The sequence below is a fragment of the Orcinus orca genome, chromosome 13 (assembly GCF_937001465.1).
Source record: "Orcinus orca chromosome 13, mOrcOrc1.1, whole genome shotgun sequence".
In the NCBI taxonomy this organism is placed as follows: Eukaryota; Metazoa; Chordata; class Mammalia; order Artiodactyla; family Delphinidae; genus Orcinus; species Orcinus orca.
Window position 1 is genome coordinate 5995637 of NC_064571.1, and position 21929 is coordinate 6017565.

Sequence of the window (21929 nt, forward strand, 5' to 3'; positions counted from 1 at the left end):
AGGCAAATGTTGGCAAACAGAAAAGGAGAAATCGACAGTAACACAGTAATAGCGGGGGACTTTAACACCTCACTTACATCAACAGATCATCCGTACAGAAAATCAATAAGGAAACACAGGCCTTAAATGACATATTAGACCAGATGGACCTAATTGATATTTACAGAGTATTCCATCTGAAAGCAGGGAATACACATTCTTTTCAAGTGCACATGGAACATTCTCCAGGTCACATCACAGGCTGGGCCACAAAGCAAGCCTCGGTAAATTCAAGGAAACTGAAATCCTATCAAGCATCTTTTCTGACCATAATGTTATGAGATTAGAAATCAGCTACAAGGAAAAAAAAAAAAAACTGCAAAAAACACAAACACGTGTTTTGGAGGCTAAACAATATACTACTAAACAACCAATGGATCACTGAAAAAAATCAAAGGGGAAATCAAAAAATACCTAAAGACAAATGAAAACACGATGATCTAAAACCTACGGGATGCAGCAAAAGCAGTTCTAAGAGGGAAGTTTACAGCGATGCAAGCTTACCTCAGGAAACAAGAAAAATCTCAAATAAACAACCTAACCTTACACCTAAAGCAACTAGAGAAAGAACAAACGAGACCCAAAGTTAGCAGAAGGAAAGAAATCATAAAGATGAGAGCAGAAATAAATGAAATGGAGACTAAGAAAACAATAGAAAAGATAAATGAAAACTAAAAGCTGGTATTTTGAAAAGATAAAATTGATAAGCCTTTAGCCAGACTCAGCAAGTAAAAAAGGGAGAGGGCCCAAATCAGTAAAATTAGAAATGGAAAAGGAGAAGTTACCACCAACACTATGGAAATACAAATGACCATAAGAGACTACTACAAGCAACTATTATACATTGTTAACCTTATAAAAGTCCTGTTCTCTCAAATACTTCTGATACCCTGAAACTCCTTGCGGGGGGGAAAAGTTGTGCTACAGACTTTTTAAGAGGGTTATATGCTAGAGGGTTATGTGTTTTAATTACTTTTCCCTAAGAATTAAAAGATAAAATGATTTCTGTGAAGTAGCATAATGATGCATTAATTCAACATGATATTTCACAAGCTCCTCTAAATTTAACATACTTAAAATGCATTGCTTCTGGAGAAAGTTCTGTATTTTCTTTAAATATAGTTCACATGCAGATTTAAGTATCTTTCATTTCATGCAAATGTACATTAATGCTTTTATATTTCATAATATTTGGACATCTTCATTCTGGCATTTTCTTACTCCAGTAACTTTCTGTTTTCTGCACAGTTAATCTATGTAAATTAACGTTTACATCAGTCTTATATAGGCACATAAGATGAGATCTAGACAGACAGATTCCCAAAGAGCCATTCTCTAAAACCCTGCCAGGAACCACAGACACAGCCAGTGTCTAACTTCCTCTGGCTGAACCCATCCATCCCAGGTTTCTTCTTCTAATTCAAGGGCCCAGACATGCCACGTCTGGGGCTTTCTCTCTGTCCACCATTGTATCCGAACACTCCCAGTCTTATCCCCAGTTCAGAAGTCAGCACCATCTAGATGTTTTTGCAGTGACTTATCCTCATCTGTACTGAGAAGTTTCACCCATAGAGAAACATGATGTTGAAGAAGGCCAGGCACTCAGATCGGTCAGATTCCCTCAAATCCAGCCCAGCAGATGGGCGTGGGCCCTTAACTTTCTGGAGGAAGAAATGTGAGCATCCTTCTTGGCACAGAGAGACCACGTGCTGGGTGGGGAGACACAGTCACGTATGGCTGATATCCACACGTCATGTTGATGGAATCGGAGATCAAGTTAAAAGCATTATTTTAAAAGAAGACTCTGGCTTTCAAAATGTGTCCTACTGAGGGAAAAATATATAATTGCTGCATTATATCCTACATAAATACAGGGCAGAGACGTAATCCCCTCACTCACCCTACCTCCAGCTCTGTTCCTGCCTGGCTCCCCAACGAGGTATCCTCTGGTTGGGAGATGTGAGTGGGCTGGCAGTCACCATGGCAACGGTACACACTTGCATTGAGTTTGGGGATTCTCGCTTCTACTGCCCAACTCGGTAGCCAAAACATAAGCAAGAGCAGGCAGATTTTTCAAGAGTCTATCTGTTCCCAGCCCTCTTTGCAGGGTCGAGAACGGTTGTTTACTTTGGGCACAGGGTCTTATCTGGAGCAAGCAGCTAGATTTTAATTTGCAACCCGTTAAGCTAATTGGAAAGTGCATGTCACCTCCAACATCAGCTGGGTGAATTCTTCATTACTGAGGAATGAAGGCTTCCAGTCCTGCTGAATGTCACAGATTTCCGTTTGCGCTGAGACTTCTAAAAAAAAAAAAAGCATAAACAAGCTTTTAGATGGGAAGGCACCTAGAAATTGGAATTAACAGATGAAGCACACATTATTTCTATGTGATTTTGCGTAAATGTGTAGTTTAATGAAAGAAGCTGATATAAGGACATAGGTTACTCTGATTTCTGAGGACTGGGTGCTTTGGACACAATGGGCTTAAAAACACCTCTTGACGTTTTCACACCCCTTTAATGAGGCTTCTGTGAGGAGAGAAGCCCACCCTCTGCACTGGGTGTAGTGCCTACAATTAGCAGGTGGTACCATGCCCTTGAATTTCTACATGACAAAGCCCATCAGCGGTTGTAGTTAGTGGTTGCCACCTCTCAAGGCAACAGGAACAAGGACAGGGATGGAGGGTCACATCCTTAAGCTGCTTCTTCATGGTCAAGGTGAAACAAAACGCTTTAGTGAGCTGGTATTTTCAAAATTCCAGAAACATCTTAGGTGCGTAGTATCTAACCTACTGTGTCTGTGCAGATTGTCATGTATTTTTCAGCATTTCCAGTTCCTGAAGTATAATGTGCTATAACAAAAACATGTTACTTAGTTGTTTTAAGGCCAGAATTTACTCTTCCCAAAACTTTTTTGGGTTAATCTGTACTTTGCCCGTTTCAAGTAACTACCTTGTTTGGAAGACGTTTTTCGTATTTGTAAATTTAATAGTCATTGGTCTACACAGGACTCCTTAAACACTCTAGCGCTCCTGCCCTTTTGTCTTTTCTTTATCATAGTTGATTGAAATTGGTTTTTACTATTCATGACTTAGAATAATTTCCTTCTGCTTCACAACTCGGTAACTTCATGTAAATTCTTAGGATTTTTGTCAAGCTCGGGAAAACACCCATCAAGTTTCTTTCCTATGAAAACTGTAAGATTTCAGGGCATTTCACTTCGTTTTGGTTTACTGACTAATCTTCAAACCTCTTTTTTGTTTTTTAATTTTTATCTAATTTTTAAAGGTTACTTTCCATTTACAGTTATTATAAAATATTGGCTCTATGCCCTGTGTTGTACAATACATCCTGGAGCCTATCTTGCACCCAATAGTTTGTGCCCTGTATTGTCTACCCCCTCCCACCGCCACTGGTAACCACTAGTTTGTTCTCTATAGCTGTGAACCTGCTTCTTTTTTGTTATATTCACTAGTTTGTTGTATTTTTTAGATTCTACATATAAGTGACAGCACACACAGTGTTTGTCTTTCTCTATCTGACTTATCTCGCTTAGCATAATGCCCTCCAAGTCCATCCATGTTGCTGCAAAAGACATGATTTCACTCTTTTTTATGGCTGAGTAATATTCCACTGTATATATGTACCATATCTTCTTTACCCATTCAAGTGTCGTTGAACACTTAGGTTGTTTCCATGTCTGGCTTCTGCCTTTTTGAAAGAGGGTGCTTTATTAATAAAATATCTCTTATAAGATTATTACAGGGAGCTCAAATGCTATACTGAATATATTTGTTTTTCCTTCAGCTTATCCTCCATCTTTAACCAATGTTTTGCTCCACTTTATGTAGTAAGAGGTTTCTTTAGGGGTTATTTTCTTGGTGCTAAGAAAAACCCACGTAGCTATGATTTATCTCTTTACCTCAGAGAGAATCATGTTCTGTTCAACAACTTCCTAGAAAATGCAAATTGTTCAGGCAGATAATCTATCAACTTAAACGAGAAGAGGCATTTAAAGGCCTTCTCCTTTGACGCTGTGTTGTTGGTAGTTTCTCCGCAGGGAGTTTGGCGAGTTCATCCTGACATCTGAGTGAATGGATGTGAATGAATGAAAGTGGTCACTCCTGAATGAAGATGCTGTGAAGGGTGAGTTACACGTGTGACTCTGTAAACCTCCCCGAGTTCAGTCACCCCGCATTCCCTGCGGGGAAGAGATCTCCCTTCTTGATTTCTGAAAGAATATTTGCTGCTCTTGCACACAACTGAAGTTTTGTCTTTCATGATTTGAAAGGAGCACAAAAGAGCCACTAACAGCCATTGGTCACTGAACACAGGAAGAAACCCAGGAAAGGAAACCATGGTGGACAGGTAGTCAGCCAACAGCACTGAAGGGCCACCAGCGGGGACCAGTGTGGGGACCCCTCTCAGCTGATGCCACTGTGGCCACAGGCTGTGCCCAGTGAAAGGCATCCTGGGAAGCAGAGGCCAGGTGCTACACACACATCTGGGCCAGTTACCGTTCTGGGGTCCCAGCTGAGCCAAAGAGGAGAGGGTGAAACTCCCAGTTCCTCAGATCAATGACTGCGACCCTTTTACCACTTAGAAAAGAGATGGACTTGCGGCTATGCTTATCAACGAACCCATAAATACCCTCCCCCTTTTCCCAACACATACGCTCTTCTGTAAAATTCCTCTGACCATCAGGATGAAACTGTAGGTTAATCGTCTGTCTAGGAGAAGAGTCTTTCTGGCAGCCCAAATCTGATATAGACAAGGACCATCCAACTTACATTTCTTTTAGATCATTCAGTATGACTAGATACTTTCCACAGCAACAGCATAATAATACTGAAAGCTGCCATTTCATTCACTTTGATTTTCAATAATCTGATTACAGCCCTTGCAAGTTAAGGTTCCATCCATAGCACGTTAAAAAATAGACAGATAAAATGTCTCCGAGCAAGTTAAACTGGGAAATCGAATTCAGTGTTATAATCACATCTCTACTGGCATTTTACAGGAACAATATGACAAGCTATAGGTGACAGGGCAGGATTAGCAAAGCAATATCGTCAGAGTGGTTTCTAAACAGCAAGGGAAGCACAACCATCTGGGAGCAATTTTGCAGGGGAACACTGCAATCAGAAGCTCAACCCCCAAAGTCTACCAGAGTTTAAGTTGTACTTGTGCCCTAGAACGTTCACCTCCCAATAGCTCATGCTACGCATGAACAAGCAGGTACGACTTTAGGTTATATATGGTCAAGGAGTCGTCTGGAAAATGGGGCAGAAAATAGGCTGGATGGGGTAACTGTCACCCTGTCCAACAGGGACATTTCTCCTTGTTCTGCCGCCATCTCCACCCCACCCCCGCTCACTAAGGCAGACGTACGGAAGGGGCAAGGATGAAGACTAGAATTTGATGTTGGGAGAAAGTGACACTGAATCAGCTGAGACTCGCACAGGCAGAGGAAAGCACACAGGTCAGCCTGGTCTCGTAGAAGTAACGTTTCCACGGGTGTGGATAAGACTGCCCAATATGCCTTGCTATCCACATAGTTTAGGGGTTTCTCTCCTGTAACAGATCCTGATGACACAACAGTTCCCTACAGAGAAACACGGTCAGATTCTCATTTTTTTTTTTTTTTTTTTTTTTTTTTTTTGCGGTACACGGGCCTCTCACTGTTGTGGCCTCCCGTTGCAGAGCACAGGCTCCGGACGCACAGGCTCAGCGGCCATGGCTCACGGGCCCAGCCGCTCCGCGGCATGTGGGATCTTCCCGGACTGGGGCACGAACCGGTGTCCCCTGCATCAGCAGGCGGACTCTCAACCACTGCGCCACCAGGGAAGCCCCAGATTCTCATTTTGAGTTGGATTACTCCAAAGAGAAAACGTATGCACTCCAGGATCAAGGTGTATCTCCCAGGCTGAGAAAACAGGGATGGCTGACAGATTATTGAGGAAAGAGCTAAATAATTATAACGACTACCTGCACCTCATCATCATGCCTGACAGATCACGTGGGCCACCTTCAGCGTGAAGGCAGAAAGTACATCTAAATCCACAGTTCTTAACCCTGGCTGCATGCTGGAATCACCCGGGCAGCTTTAAAAATACTGATGCTTAGGCCTGACCCAGGGGTGAGCTGGAAAAAGGCTCTCCACACCCACACCAGTAGTGTTTGCCTGTTTTTATGGTGTAAATTCTCAGACCCTGGCTGATTTCTAGCTGCCAACTTGATGTCAACTGGCTTGGAAAACTCTTGAAAATTTAACGATCACCTTTTGCAAGCTGGTTTGAGCCAGCTCCAGCTCACAACCTGGGTTCCACCCCTAGAAATTCTGAGGTGTTGGCCTGTGAGGTGTGACCCAGTTCCATGTATTTTTAAAAGCTCCTCAGGTGATTCTAAGGGGCCACCAAGGGTGAGAGCCAGTAGTCTAAGTGGCCACACTAATCAGCAGCTATAGTGTAGCTATGACGTCTCTATCTGTAAGCGTCCCATAAATCATGTCCTGTGGAGAAGCAGTACGGTGTAATGTTAAAACCTTGGGCTCTGGAGACAGAATGCCTGGTTTAGATTCTGCACCTTCCTGGCTGTCTGATAATAGTGGCTGAACATCTCTGTGCCTCGGTTGCCTCATCTGTGAAAAGGTACCAACCCAAAGGGTCACTGCAAGGCTCAGATGAGATACACTCCAGTGAGTTACTCTATGGGGCCCTTAGAACAATGCCTGCCTGGCTCCAGGTGGGCCCCGAATTAATGCTAACCATGCTATCCTCCACTCCACCGCAGATGCTTGTGGAGTTCATGTCCATTTGGATTATAAGTTAAGTTATTGTTTGTTTTTGTTTTTTGCTTTAATCTAAATTTTGGTCCAACCATGATGTTTCTCAATAAAATCTGTCTTGGACTTTCTATTTTCTTTTGAATGTGGAATAAGGATGAGGGAGATCTGGGGTTGATCCTGGTTGCGTTTCAGGGGGCTGTGTGGAGTAGGCCTTACTCTTAAGAAAAAGGTGAGATGGACACAGGCACTCCTGGTGGTGGGAGGCTGCATTTCTGCTGACGGATCCTTTCCAGGTCCCAGATTTGACAATTCTGTAATTCCACCGTGGACAGAGCCCAACATAAATGTCACACTGATGAACCTGATCTCAGCTGTCCTATTTCTCAGTGGCACTGACCTAGTTTGAGTAATTTGCACACAATATCTTGGTAATCAAACCAACCTGCCCTTTCATTTAGCTAAATCATCATTTAGGAAATATAACCATTCTGCTTAAATTATTGGGGGCAATCAAATATTGCTGCAATCCTTTATTCTTGTTCCCGGCTTGACTGTTCTTCCCTGACTTTTAACAAAAGCAATTAACATATTCTTTACTCTCCCCTGGGCAGCCTTGGGGTAAAAAAAGGAGATATATCATTACTGTCACATTTGTAATAGGTATACACAATCATTACAGAAATAATAAAAGAATAACAAGTATAATGAAACTTTCTAGTGTCCCAGCTGTGCCCTCTTCCATGAAATCATCTTGTCTAGGAAAATGTTCAGTGAAGGAGAAGCAACACGGTAAGCACAGAAGATGTGTAATTATCTCCTCAGTAATCTGACATTTCTGACTTTAATATGTTTGGTGTCATGGCTAAGGAAAAAAAAAAAAAGAATTCTGTTCTTGCTTGTTAGTAGCTCCTGAACCCTCGGCCTAACTCTTCAGTTTTTTTGTACCATCCACAGGGGAGCAGTAGTGCAGGGTGGGCCGTGCTAAGAGGTAAAAGGGTTGGAAGGAGAGTAAAATGGAGACAGGATGATTTGAGAAAGACATGAGTTCAAGGATGGATTCAAGTAATAAGTTCGTATAATGGAATACTAGGCACCAATGAAAATGAATTAGCCATTGCACTGGAAGAATACAGATTAGTCACACAAACATCATGTTCATAATGTACGATTTCATCTGAGTGAGGGCCCAACAGATGAAACCAATCTCTGGTATTGGAAGTCAGCCAGAGAATACCTTTGGGGAAAGCAGAGGTAAATAGGAAGGGGCAACTATTGAGAAAGCTTCTATTTCTTGACCTGGGTGTTGGCTTCCTGGCTGTATTCACTCTGTCATAACTAATTCAACTGTACAGTTATGATCTGTGTATTTTCTGTATGAGTGTTATACCTTTATAAAGTATTGAAAAGTTAAAAAAAGAGTGGAGTGCTGGAATAACTAGATAGTCGCATGTAAAAGGATGAATTTTGACTCCCTACTTTTACTCCATATACAAAAAATTAACTCAAAGTGGATCAAATATCTAAATGTTTAACCTATGGCTTATATCTAAGTGCTTAAATTGTAGCTTAAAATTATAAAACTATTAGAGGAAAATATAGATTTAAACGTTCATGACCTTCATCGACAATAGTTTCTTAGATATGATACCTAAAGCACAAGAAACCGCCACCACCACCAAGAAGATAAGTTGGATATCATCACACTTAAAACTTTCCTATGTCAAAGGACATCATTAAGAAAGTGAAAAGACAGCCCACGGAATGAGGAATGTATTTACAAATTATATATCTGATAAGGGTCTAGTATCCAGAAATCTTACAACTCAATAGCAAAAACATAGATAATCCAATTAAAAGTGGGCAAAGGATTTGAATAGACAGTCTCTAAAGAAGACATACAAATTTGCCATGTGCCAGTAAGCCCATGAAAAGCTCAACATCATTAGATATTAGGGAAATGGAAATCAAAACCACAATGAAATATCACTTCTTATCAACCAGGAAGGCTATAATAAACACACACACACAATCAGACAATAACAAGTGTTGGTGAGGATGTGGAGAAACTGGAATCTTCATCCATTGCTGCTGGGAATGTAAAAATGGTACCACTGCTGTGGCAAACAGTCTGGCAGTTTCTCAAACATTTAAACACCAAGTTACCATTCGACCAAGCAATTCCACTCCTAGGTATACCCAAGAGAACTGAAAATATATATCCACTCAAAACCTTGTATAGGAATGTTCACAGCAGCATTATTTAACAGCCAAAAAAGTGAAAATAGCCCAAATACCTGTCAACTGGTAAACAGATAGTGAAGTGGTATATCCTCACAATAGCATATCATTTGGCCATAAAAAGAAATGAAACACAGATACTTGCTAAAATAAGGATGCTAAATGAAAGAAGCCAGAAACGAAAGACCACATATTGTATGATTCCATTTGTACGCGATGCCCAGAACAGGCAAATCTATAGAGACAGAAGGATTCAATAGATCAGTGCTTGCCAAGACTTGGAGGGAGGGTGGAAATGGGAAGTGACTGCTAGTGGGGTACAGGGTTTCTTTGGGGGATGATAAAATTAGATAGTGTCTATGGTTGTACAACCTGTGAGTATACTAAAAGCCAGAGAACTATAAACTTTAAAGTAGTCAATTTTATGCTATGTGAGTTACACCTCAATTAAAAAACGGATTTGATATTAAGTCAATTAATTATTTTTGATTACTTTTTTCCATGGTATTTTTTTTCCCATGGTATTAATTTTTTCCTTCTACCTAAACTCTTTGGTAGAAGGCCAAAGAGTTTAGGGGCGGTGGCGGCAATGGATGGAGACACCAGTACCGTCTGATCCACTGGAAAATGAATACCTGGTCATGGCAGGGCTGTACGAAAAGGCTCGCTCCAGACATTTCTAATCAAGATGCTTCCATTGTTAGTGCCGCCCTGCTTGGGTTGGGTGCGACCTGTGAGTCTGCTCTGGATTCCCTCCTCTGGCTGAGAAAGCAATTTGGGAGGTGAGTGTCCTGTCCCAAACCTGCTGGAGACAGGGTTTTTCTAGAGGGTGGAGCGCCTTGGAAAGAGGAAACCTATGACGGAGGAGATCAGGTTTGCTGGGGAGGGAGAACCAAGCAGGAAGACCAACTTGGTGAAGTCATTGCCAAAGGGAAATGGCAGGAACGGAGTAAAAACGGAGAGAAGCGTAACCATTACCATTGTGCTTCTGCAGGAATCCGATGACCTTCTCCAGCACGGTGGTCTTGTCCATCTTCCGCGTGTTGCCAGGCAGCATGGAGCTGAGCTCTTTGATGAGAACATTGAACTGGTCCCGACGCTTCTTCTCAGACTTGTTTCGAGAAGCTCTGTCAACGCAAAATACACAGGTTACTGGCACATTCCACTTCTGGAAGCCTTCCTTACGGGATGGACGCACTTTTGGTCAGAATGTGTTCTGCTGAGATCATCTAATCAAAACTTTTCAAGGAAAGAAACGTGCGCCATATTTCCGAGCTGAGTAACAGGGACAGAAAAAATGTTACGCTAGGCTCCTGGCCACAAAGAGAGACAGGATCAGTGAGTCATGCCTCAGATGCAAAATCTTACAGATCGGCTCTGTGGCCAGATGCTCTGACTCCAGAGAACAAATGACATGCTGATTATCACGATTAACAGCCCCGAGGGGTTTGCTCTGACAGTCTGTCCTCAGGCCCAAACCAGGTCCCCTCCAACCCAGAGCGCCTAGCCCCCGATGCCAAGTCACGAGGGATAACCAGGCATCCTGAGTGTCCAGTAGACAGCCAGTGCCACCCAGGGCACACGTCCTGCCCACTGCCCCAGAGCTCATCATCCTGTTGGGGAGTCCAGGCACACCCCATGCAAAACCATCTACAAGCCACACACGGTTCAGAGGCAACATGACAGGGACCGCATGTGACAAGCTGCTAAATGTTGCTGAACCCTTTTAAAAATGACATGGTGGAAACATCAATGCATGTTACTAAGTGAAAGAGCTAATCTGCAACGACTGCACACTCGAGGACTCCAACTCTATGACGTTCTGGAAAAGACAAAACCATGGCGACAGTAAAAAGATCAGCGGCTGCCAGGGCTTGAGTTGGGAGGGGGGGAATGAACAGGTGGACACAGGATTTTCAGGGCTGTGAAACTAGTCTATATGATACTATAATGGCAGACGTGTGTCATATATTTGGCCAAACCCAGAGAATGTACAACCCCAAGGGTGAACCCTAGACTACGGTCTTTGTGGAACAGTGATGTGTCAATGTAGCTTCATCAGTTGCAGCAAACGGACCAGGCTTGTTGGTGGGGTGTTTGTAATCGGGGAGGCTGTGCATATATAGCGACAGAGAGCATATGGAAAATCTCTGTACCTTCCACTCAATTTTGCTGGGAACTTAAAACTGCTCTAAAAATAGACTTTATTTTTTTTTAAAAATGACACACTACACTGCACGCCTACAGAAGAGATCAAAGTGGAGCTGCTCAGTTTGAGGGGAAGGGATCTGCTCTGAGCCACTGAGGCACTGAGGCAGCCTAGGATCCCAGGAACTCGGATAGGAAATCGCGGCTGCCTGGATCAGGCCGCCCCCCCCATAACCTGAAGAAGTCTGAGAAGCTGTGGCACCCCAGAGGCCTTGATCCTTAGACACACCACAGGCCAACAGCCCCCTTACTCAAAGCTGACCCACCCCTCCCAAATTCACCCCAGATGGAGTCGTTCCAGAAAGTCAGCTTACCGAGACAGAACAAGGGCCACAGCTGCAGGGTCCATTGAACTTGCTGGTCCAGGCCCCCTGGGGCCCGGGGTCAAGGTGCCTGGAGCAGCAGATCACCCACCAGGAGGCCACTGGCCAACGCGTGGTCAGGACAGGATGCTGGTGGCTTGTGACAACTCAGCAGGTTCCCCTCAGAGGGATTCGCCTCCCCTAGGGCAGGTACCAATATCCACAGATGTCAGTATCCCCATAGATACAGCTTCCCCAAACAGCCCTTAGAAACAGAGGCACACACGCCTAACACCCTTTCCCTTGATGCTGTGATGGCCACAACCATTCCGCTTGTCACTGCCTAATTGCACACGACCTGTCTTGGTTTCAACCCACCCGTATACAAGTCATCTTTTGCTGATTTCGTCTCGGTTTGGAGGGTTTCCTGATAACAAAGGTAATTCTTCACAGCTCACCTAAGGCGTGTGGTAGCTACCCTTACCTAAGGGTCTCTTCCTTTTCCTGACTTTTCCCTCCTCTCTCTCCTTGGATTTCTGGAAGGACCCGAAATCCTCAAGGCATTTCTACAAAGGCCTCATTCCTAGGCTAGTCACCATCTTCAAGTACACTCTCTCCCAATCTCTCCCACAGTCTGACTGCAGGTGTAGCAGTAAGATGCCGAGGTGCCTTTGTGCCAGTCCAAGGTGAAAAGCATACTGTTCAAACACATGGGAGAGAAGAAAGGAACCTTTTAACTTTCTGAGTGACTGTCTATGCATTATAAATAATTTTTTGGCCTAGATTTGAAGAGTGACATGCAACCTCCTTAGTCAAAAAAAGCTCTGTTCCTGTCCTAGTTTGCCCATTATAAATTATTGGTGAGCAGATAACACCCAGCTCATTATGACTCTGTTCTCTTCTTCAGTGGGTATAATGACAATGAACACAGCCTGGCAGAGACAATGATGAAGGCTTATATCATTAGTGACGGGAACACAAGCTTGTTTCTGTCAGCCTCCGCCTGGGACACATGATGGTGCCCACTGGAAATTGGTCAGTGTCAGCTGAATCCACAGCTCTGAGCCAAAAAGGAAAAAAAAAAAGCCTTAAATGACCTTATTTCTGATAAGGAGGTCTGCTGGGCAGGCCCCGAGACCACCATGCCTAAGGCACTGGGAAAACAGGTTGAAAGACACTTAAACAATCAGCCTTTGGGTTTGTTTTTTCCTTTAAGGCGTTATTTATGTTCAGTGAAACGCATCCATTTTATGCGCGTAGTTTGATGAAGCTTGGTAACTGGAACCACCACCAAAATTGAGCTGTAAAGCAGCTCCTCGATCCTAAAAGGGTTTCTCCTGCATCTTCGCTGCTGATCTCCCCGGACCACAGCCCCGGGAAACCACTGGTCTGCTGTCACTGTCGTTTTGTCTTTTCGAGGATTTCATATAAATGGAATCAGAGAGCACAGAATCTTTTTTTTTTTTGCGGTACGCGGGCCTCTCACTGTTGTGGCCTCTCCCGTTGCGGAGCACAGGCTCCAGACGCGCAGGCTCAGCGGCCATGGCTCACGGGCCCAGCCGCTCCGTGGCATGTGGGATCTTCCCGGACCGGGGCACGAACCCGTGTCTCCTGCATCAGCAGGCGGATCCCCAACCACTGCGCCAGCAGGGAAGCCCAGCACCAGAATCTTTGACTTTTATTTAGCATAAAGTTTTGGCGATTCATCCATGCTGTTGTATATATTAATACTTCACTCCTTTTGACTGCTGACTAGTATTCAACTGGGCTGTTTCTACTTCGGGGGTATTAAGAATAATGCTGCTCTTATTATACAACATGGGGAATAAAGCCAATGTTGTGGAATAATTGTAAATGGAAAGTAACCTTTAAAATTAGTATAAAAATCAAAAAAATAATAACACTGCTCTGAGTATTCATTTCCTTGTCTTTGTGCAGACACAGGGCTAAGTACAAAGGTATGAAACTGCTGGGTCATATCATAAGAGTATGTTTAACATTGTAGCATAGTACCGTATAGTTATACAAAATGGCTGTCCTGTTTCTGCATTTCCACCTGCAACGTATGAGAGTTCCTGTTGCTCCACATCCTTGCAAACACTTGGCATTGTCAGTCTTTCTTCACTTTAGCCACTGTAGCGTTATCTCATTGTGGTTTTAATTGGCATTTTTCTCATGATGAGTGATGTCAGCATCTTTTCACATGCTTAACCCTCTTTCGTATATCTTCTTTTGTGAAGTGTCTCTTCAAATCTTCTGCCCATTTTTCAATTGGGTTGTTTGTCTTCTTTTTATTGAGTTTAAGAGAGAGAAAAAAAAGAGAGAGGAAGTCCAGGAGGAAGGGAAGGGGTGTGTGTGTGTGTTAAACATACATCGATACAAGCCTCAGCCTTTGGCTTTGAATGCGGGGCTCCAAGAGCTCCAGGTTAGCTTTTCTGATGTCTCCCACGGGACACTGGTGACACAGATAACACTTGCTGGGCACTTACTATGTAACAGCACTATTTTAAGTGCCCTACATGTATTCATTCCTTTAATCCTCACCATGACCCTTGCAGGTAGGTACTGTTATCATTCCCATTTCACAGGTGAAGCTGAGGCACTGAGAGGCTGTATAACTCCCGACGTCACAGGACTATGAAGTGGTGGAGAAGGCCAACTCAGGTGCCCATGCTATGAAGCACTGCACTCTCCCACCTCCTTCTACAACTCCCTCATTCTCTCCACATCTGTAACCCCTGCAAGCCCCGGTTCTGTTCTCCATCACTGTGTTCTCTTCTTGAGAATGTCACATAAACAGAATCAGACAGCATGTAAACTTATGAGCTGGCTTCTACCCAGCACGATGCCTTTGACGTTCGTCCAAGTTGCTGCACCTACCAACACCTTCCCCTTCTCATGGATGAGTAGTTTTCTACTGCATGGATGTAACACAGCTGGCTTATCCATTCACCTGCTGAAGGAGATTTAGGTTGTTTCCCATTTTCGTTCGTAAGTAGAGATGCTGTAAACATTTGTGTACAGGTTTTTGTGTGAACCTAAGTTGTCAGCTCTCTGAAGTAAGTAACCTGGGAGTAGGATGGCTGGATCACGTGGAAAGTGTACGTTTAACTTTCTAAGAAACCGCCAGACTGTTTTCCAGGGTGGCGGTACCCTTTTCTCTCTTGCTAGCGCTGTAGAAGTGATCCAGATGTTCCACATCCTCAAGGGGAGTTAGTATTGTCAGTACTTTTTGTTTTAGCTCATCTAAGAGATGTGCAGTGCTAGCTCATTGGGCTTTCATTTGCATTTTTCTAATCGCTAATGATGCTGAACATCTTTTCATGTACTTTTATGCCATCTGTACATCCTCTTTGGTGAAGCACCCGTTCATGCCCTTCGGCATTTTAAAATGGGGCTGTTTGTTTCCTTACTGTTGAGGTTTGAGAGTTCGTTATATATTCTGATACAATCCTTTGTCAGACATGTGATCTGTCAATATTTTTCCAGCTTGCCTTTTCATTCTCTTAATAAGTGTCTTTCACGGAGTAAAAGTTTTAAATTTTGATGAAGCCCAAGTTAACCATTTTTTGCTTTTTATGGCTTGTGCTTTGGTGTCAGATCTAAGAACCCCTGGCCTAACCTCAGGCCACGAAGATTTTCTCCTGTGTTTTCTTCTAAGAGTTTTACACATTTTACCTTTAGACTTATGATCCATTTTGAGTTATTTTTATAACATGTAAGGTTTAGGTGAAAGTGTGTTTGCATATGGCTGTCCAGTTGTTCCAACTCCACTTGTTTGACATGACATTTCTACACTGAATTACCTTTGCACCTTTGTGGAAAATCAACTGGTCAGCTTTATGTGATTCAGTTTCTGGGTTATCTATTCTCTGTTTGTTCCAGGGAAATGTGGAGCTTTCCCTCCACCAGTACCATATTGTGCAATTACTGTAGTTTTATAGTAAGTCTTAAAATTAATAATGTGATTCCTCCAACTTTATTCTTTTTCAAAATTATTTTGACCATTCTAGTGCTTATGCCTTTCCATTAAATCAAAAAAAATTATTTTATATTGGAGTATGGTTGATTTCCAATGTTGTGTTAGTTTCAGGTGTACAGCAAAGTGATTCAGTTATACATATACATATATCTATTCTCTTTCAGATTCTTTTCCCATATAGGATATTGCAGAGTAATGAGTAGGGTTCCCTATGCTATATAATAGGTCCATGTTGATTATCTATTTTATATATAGGAGTGTGTATATGTTAATCCCAATCTCCTAATTTATCCCTCCCCTCCACCTTTCCCCTTTGGTGACCATAAATTTGTTTTCTAAGTCTGTGGGTCTGTTTCTATTTTGTAAATAAGTTCATTTGTATCATTTTTTTCCAGTTTCCACATATAAGTGATATTATATTGTCTTTCTCTGTCTGACTTACTTCACTTAGTATGATCATCTCTAGGTCCATCCATGTCGCTGCAAATGGCACTATTTCATTCTTTTTTAATTTGATCATTCTGGTGCCTATGCCTTTCCATTACATTTTACAAGGAATTTGGTTTTTTTTTTTTGCGTTATGCGGGCCTCTCACTGTCGTGGCCTCTCCCGTTGCGGAGCACAGGCTCCAGACGCACAGGCTCAGCAGCCATGGCTCACGGGCCCAGCCGCTCTGCGGCATGTGGGATTCTCCCAGACCGGGGCACGAACCCGCGTCCCCTGCATCGGCAGGCGGACTCTCAACCACTGCGCCACCAGGGAAGCCCCAAGGAACTTGTTTTTATCTACAAAGAGTTCTGCTGGGATTTTGATTGGAATTCTTTTAAATCTATGCACCAATTTGGGGAAAACTGATATCTTTACTCTGCTGAGTCTTCCAATACATAAATACATTGTCTTTCCATTTACTGAGGTCTTCATTGATTTCTGTTAGGAGCATTTTGCAGTTTTTACATACATATTTCACACGTTTTATTAGATTTATACCTAAGTATTTCATTTTGGGGGATGGATTATAAATTATGTTTTTAATATCAGTTTCTAATAGTTTTCATAGCTAACCTATAGAAAGATGATTGATTTGTGTGTTTTAACTTTGTATCCTGTGACCTTGCTAAATTCACTTATTAGTTATAGGAGCTTTTTTTTTTTTTTTTGTAAGTCTCTCTGGATGTTCTATATACACAATCATGTCATCTGTGAATGAGGAAAGTGTTGTTTCTTTTTTTTCCAGTCAATATGCCTTTGAGTTCTTTTACTGTCTCATTACTCTGGTTAGAACTAGCAGCATGATGTTGAAGAAAAGTCATGAGAGCAGATAATTTTACCTTGTTTACCATTTTAGGGGGAAAACATTCAGTCTTTTGCCATTAAGTATATTAGCCATAGGTTTTATGTAAATGCCCTTATGCCTTTTACGTAAATGCATAAATAGGAGGAAATTCCCTCCTACTCCTAGTTTGCTGAGAGTTTATATCATGAATAGAAGTTGAATTTTGTCAAATTCCTTTTCTGCATCAATTAATATAATCATGTGGTTTGGTTTTTCTTCCATAGCTTTCAAACTTGGTGGGTTACACTGATACACTGATTGGTTTTCAAATATTGTATAGCCTTATTTTCCCTGGATAAAACTCTGCTTGGTCATGATGTATTTGACAGGCAGATAGATAGATATAGATAGACAGATGGACATGATTTGCTAATGCGTGGTTGAGGATTTCTGCATCTATGTTCATGAAGAATATTGGTCCATAGTTTTCTTTTCTTGTACTGTCTTCTTCTGGGTAACGCTGGTCTCACAAAGTTGGGAAGTATTTCCTCCCCTGGAGGAGACTGTGTAAAATTGGTGATAATTCTTCTTCTAATGATTGACAGAATTCATCAGTGGAACCATGTGGGTACGGAGATTTCTTTTTCACAAGATTTTAAACTACAAATTCAATTTCCTTATTAGTTACAGGATTCTAGGCTTTCTACTTCTTCTTGTATGAGTTTTGGTAGTTTATAGTTTTTGAGTAATTGGTTCCTCCCACCTAAGTTGTTGAACTTATAAAGGTTCCGTTGTTCAAAGAATTCCCTTATGGTCCTTTTAATGTCTGAAGGGTGGTGCAGTGACATCTCCTCTATAAAATTCCTGCTATTGGTAATGTATGTCTTCTTTTTTTGTCATTCTTGCAATAGGCTTACCAATTTTACTTATCTTTTAAAAATCACCTTTTCGTTTCACTGATTTTTCCCTATTATTTTTGTTTTCACTCTTATTGATTTCTGCTCTTGTATCTATAATTTCCATTCTTCTTGTTTTGAGCTTACTCTGCTCTTTCATTTCTAGTTTCTTACAGCAGAAGCTTAAGTTCTTGACTTAAGACCTTTTCTCTTTTCTATTATGAACATTTAATGATACAGCTTTCCCTCTAAGCACTGCTTTAGAGGTAACGCACAGATTTTGCTATGTTATAATTTTACTCTTGTTCAGTTCAAAATACTTTCTAATATTCCTTGAGACTTCCTCTTTGACCCTTGGATTACTTAGAAATGTATTGTCAAAAAAGTGCTATCTTTTCCTCCCCCCCCACTATATTTCTGTTTCTAATTTAATTTCAGTTCATTAAACATTTTTACATTTGTTTTGTGAAGAAGGATTTGATTTATCTTATTGAACGTTCAACGTGTACTTGAAAATAATGTGTATTCTGCTACTGTTGGGTGGAGTTTTCTACAATTGTCAAGCATATCTTTTTGGTTGACAGTATTTTTTAATTCTTCTATATCTTTACTGAATTTCTATATACTAGCTCTATTACTGAGAAAGGCATATTAAAGTCTTGTCACAGTTCTTTAGGTTGTGCTTTATGTATTTCGAAGCCCTGTTGTTAGGTATATACACATATAGAATTGTTATGTGTTCTTAGTAAACTGACTCTTTATCATTATGTAATATCACTCTTTATTCCTGGCAATTTTCTTTGCTATGAAGTATACTTTATTTTATAGTATTTTATTGCCACTCTGGCTTTCTTTCAATTAATTTATGTGGTATATCATTTTCCATAGTTTTACTTTTAACCTATCTACATCATCATATATAAAGTGAATGTCATGTCATTTTAAAAAATCCATTCTGAAGATCTGTCTTTTACTTGGCATGTTTAGGCCATTGCATTTAATGTAATTATTTATATGTTTGGATTTAGGTATACCATCTGTTTCCTGTTTTTTCACTTTTTGTTTGTTCATTTGTTTTTTTGTTGTTCCTGTTTCTCCTTTCCTGCCTTCTTTTGGGTTTATTCCATTTTAATTTATCTAACCCATACAGCTACAGTCAATTAATCTTTGACAAAGGAGGCAAGAATACACAATGGGAAAAAACATTCTCTTCAGCAAGTAGTGCTGGGAAAGTTGGACCGCCGCTTGTAAATCAATGAAGTTAGAACAAACCCTCACACCATACACAAAAATAAACTCAAAATGGCTTAATGACTTAAACATAAAACATGACACCATAAAACTCCTAGAAGAGATCATAGGCAAAACATTCTCTGACATAAATCATGCTAATGATTTCTTAGGTCAGTCTCCCAAGGCAATAGAAATAAAAACAAAAACAAATGGAACCTAATGAAACTTACAAGTTTTGGCACAGCAAAGGAAACCATAAAGAAGATGCAAAGACAACCTACAGAATGGGAGAAAATATTTGCAAATGATGCAACTGACAAGGGCTTAATTTCCAAAATATACAAACAGCTCATACAACTCAGCAACAAAAAAAACAAACAACCCAATCAAAAAATAGGCAGAAGACCTAAATAGACATTTCTCCAAAGAAGAAATACAGGTGGCCAACAGGCACATGAAAAGATGCTCAACATCACTAATTATTAGAGAAATGCAAATCAAAGCTACAAGGGACCACCTCATACCAGTCAGAACGGCCATCATCAAAAAGTCTACAAATAACAAATACTGGAGAAGGTGTGGAGTAAAGGGAACCCTCCTACACTGTTGGTGGGAATATAAGTTGGTGCAGCCACTGTGGAAAACAATATGGGGGTTCCTCAGAAAACTAAAAATAGAATTACCATATGATCCAGCAATCCCACTTGTGGGCATATATCCAGACAAAACTATAATTCAAAATGATACATGCACCCCTATGTTCATAGCAGCACTATTCACAATAGCCAAGACATGCAAACAACTTAAATGTCCACTGACAGATGAATGGTTAAAGAAGATGTGGTACATATACACAATGGAATACTACTCAGCCATAAAAAAGAATGAAATAATGCCATTTGCAGCAACACGGATACAATTAGAGATTATCATATTAAGTGAAGTAAGTCAAAGACAAATACCATATGATACCACTTATATGGGAAATCTAAAATATGACACAAATGAACCCATCTATGAAACAGAAACAAACTCCTAGACACAGAGAACAGAGTGGTGGTTGCCAAGGGGGAAGGTGTGGGGGGAGGGACGGTTGGGGTGAGCAGATGTAAGCTTTTATATATATGATGGATAAACAACAAGGTCCTACTGTGTAGCACAGGCAACTATATACAATATCCTATGATACACCATAATGGAAAAGAATATTAAAAAAAGGAATGTATATATATATATGTATAAATGAGTCACTTTGCTGTACAGCAGTAATTAACACAACATTATAAATCAACTATACCTCAATTAAAAAAATAAATATCTACTGTGTTTTTATTTACTATATTTCTTTGCATAGTTTTTAGTAATTAAGGATTATAATAGAAAAACATCTTTTCAGGGCCTACTTAGAATATTTTGCCATTTCAAGTGGAATGTGGAAACTTTACTCCTAATAATTCCCTTTACCCTCCCCGTCTTTATATTGCAGTTATGTTACATACGCTGAATCAGATCTACACGCGCTGAATCAGATCTACACGCGCTGAATCAGATCTACACGCGCTGAATCAGATCAGATTACTTTTTTCCCCAAATGTCAGACTATCTATTAATATTATATTTAGGCAGATATTTACCATTTCTGTTACTCTTCCTATTTCATATCCCAAGTTTCCATCTGGTATCATTGCCTTTCTGTTAAAAAAGAAATCCTTTAGCAATTCTTTCAGAGCAGGTCTCTTGATAAGAAGCTTTTTTAGGTTTCCTGCATTTGAGAATATCTTCATTTACCTTCATTTCTGAAGGATATTTTCACTGGATATATAATTCCGGGCTAATGGTTCTTTTCTTTTGACATTTAAAAAATATCCTGCCGCTACTAGATGAGAGATCCATGGTGCGATGGAGGAGCTTCAAGATGGCGGAAGAGTAAGACGCAGAGATCACCCTCCTCCCCACAAATACACCAGAAATACATCTACACGTGGAACAACTCCTACAGAACACCTACTGAACGCTGGCAGAAGACCTCAGACCTCCCAAAAGGCAAGAAACTCCCCACGTACCTGGGTAGGGCAAAAGAAACAAGAATAAACAGAGACAATAGATAGAGACAGGACCTGCACCAGTGGGAGGGAGCTGTGAAGGAGGAAAGGTTTCCACACACTAGGAAGCCCCTTCGCGGGCGGAGACTGCGGGAGGCGGAGGCGGGAGCTTCCGAGCCGCGGAGGAGAGCGCATCAACAGCGGTGCGGGGGGCAAAGCAGAGAGATTCCCGCACAGAGGATCGGTGCCGACCGGCACTCACCAGCCCGAGAGGCTTGTCTGCTCACCCGCCGGGGCGGGCGGGTGTGCGAGCTGAGGCTCGGGCTTCAGTCGGAGCGCAGGGAGAGGACTGGGGTTGGCGGCGTGAACACAGCCTGCAGGGGGTTAGTGCATCATGGCTATACGGGAGGGAGTCCGGGGAAAAGTCTGGACCTGCCAAAGAGGCAAGAGACTTTTTCTTCCCTCTTTGTTTCCTGGTGCGCGAGGAGAGGGGATTAAGAACGCTGCTTAAAGGAGCTCCAGAGACAGGCGCGAGCCGCAGCTAACAGCGCGGACCCCAGAGACGGGCATGAGACGCTAAGGCTGCTGCTGCCGCCACCAAGGGGCCTGTGTGCGAGCACAGGTCACTCTCCACACCCCTCTTCCGGGGAGCCTGTGCAGCCCGCCACTGCCAGGGTCCCGGGATCCAGGGACAACTTCCCTGGGAGAATGCATGGCGCGCCTCAGGCTGGTGCAACGTCACGTCGGCCTCTGCCGCCGCAGGCTTACCCGGCACTCCGCGTCCCTCCCTCCCCCCGGCCTGAGTGAGCCAGAGCCCCCGAATCAGCGGCTCCTTTAAGCCCGTCCTGTCTGAGCGAAAACCAGACGCCCTCCGCTGACCTACACGCAGAGGCGGGGCCAAATCCAAAGCTGAACCCTGGGAGCTGTGCG

General features: G+C 42.0%; 1 protein-coding gene across 6 annotated transcripts in view; it reads right to left on the reverse strand.

Moving 5' to 3' along the window:
- The window catches only part of NPAS2 (neuronal PAS domain protein 2), a 179475-nt gene that overhangs the window by 62244 nt on the left and 95302 nt on the right, over nucleotides 1-21929 (reverse strand). For 5 of the 6 annotated variants that reach the window (XM_049696068.1, XM_012535937.3, XM_033401772.2 and 2 more), the window contains 2 exons: nucleotides 10042-10190; nucleotides 2248-2339 (listed from right to left, as the gene is read on the reverse strand). In XM_049696068.1, coding sequence (XP_049552025.1) covers nucleotides 2248-2339; nucleotides 10042-10190 — 241 coding nt within the window. Of the gene's footprint in view, nucleotides 1-2247; nucleotides 2340-10041; nucleotides 10191-21929 lie in introns of those variants that run through there. The other variant, XM_049696069.1, reaches the window with a different exon arrangement.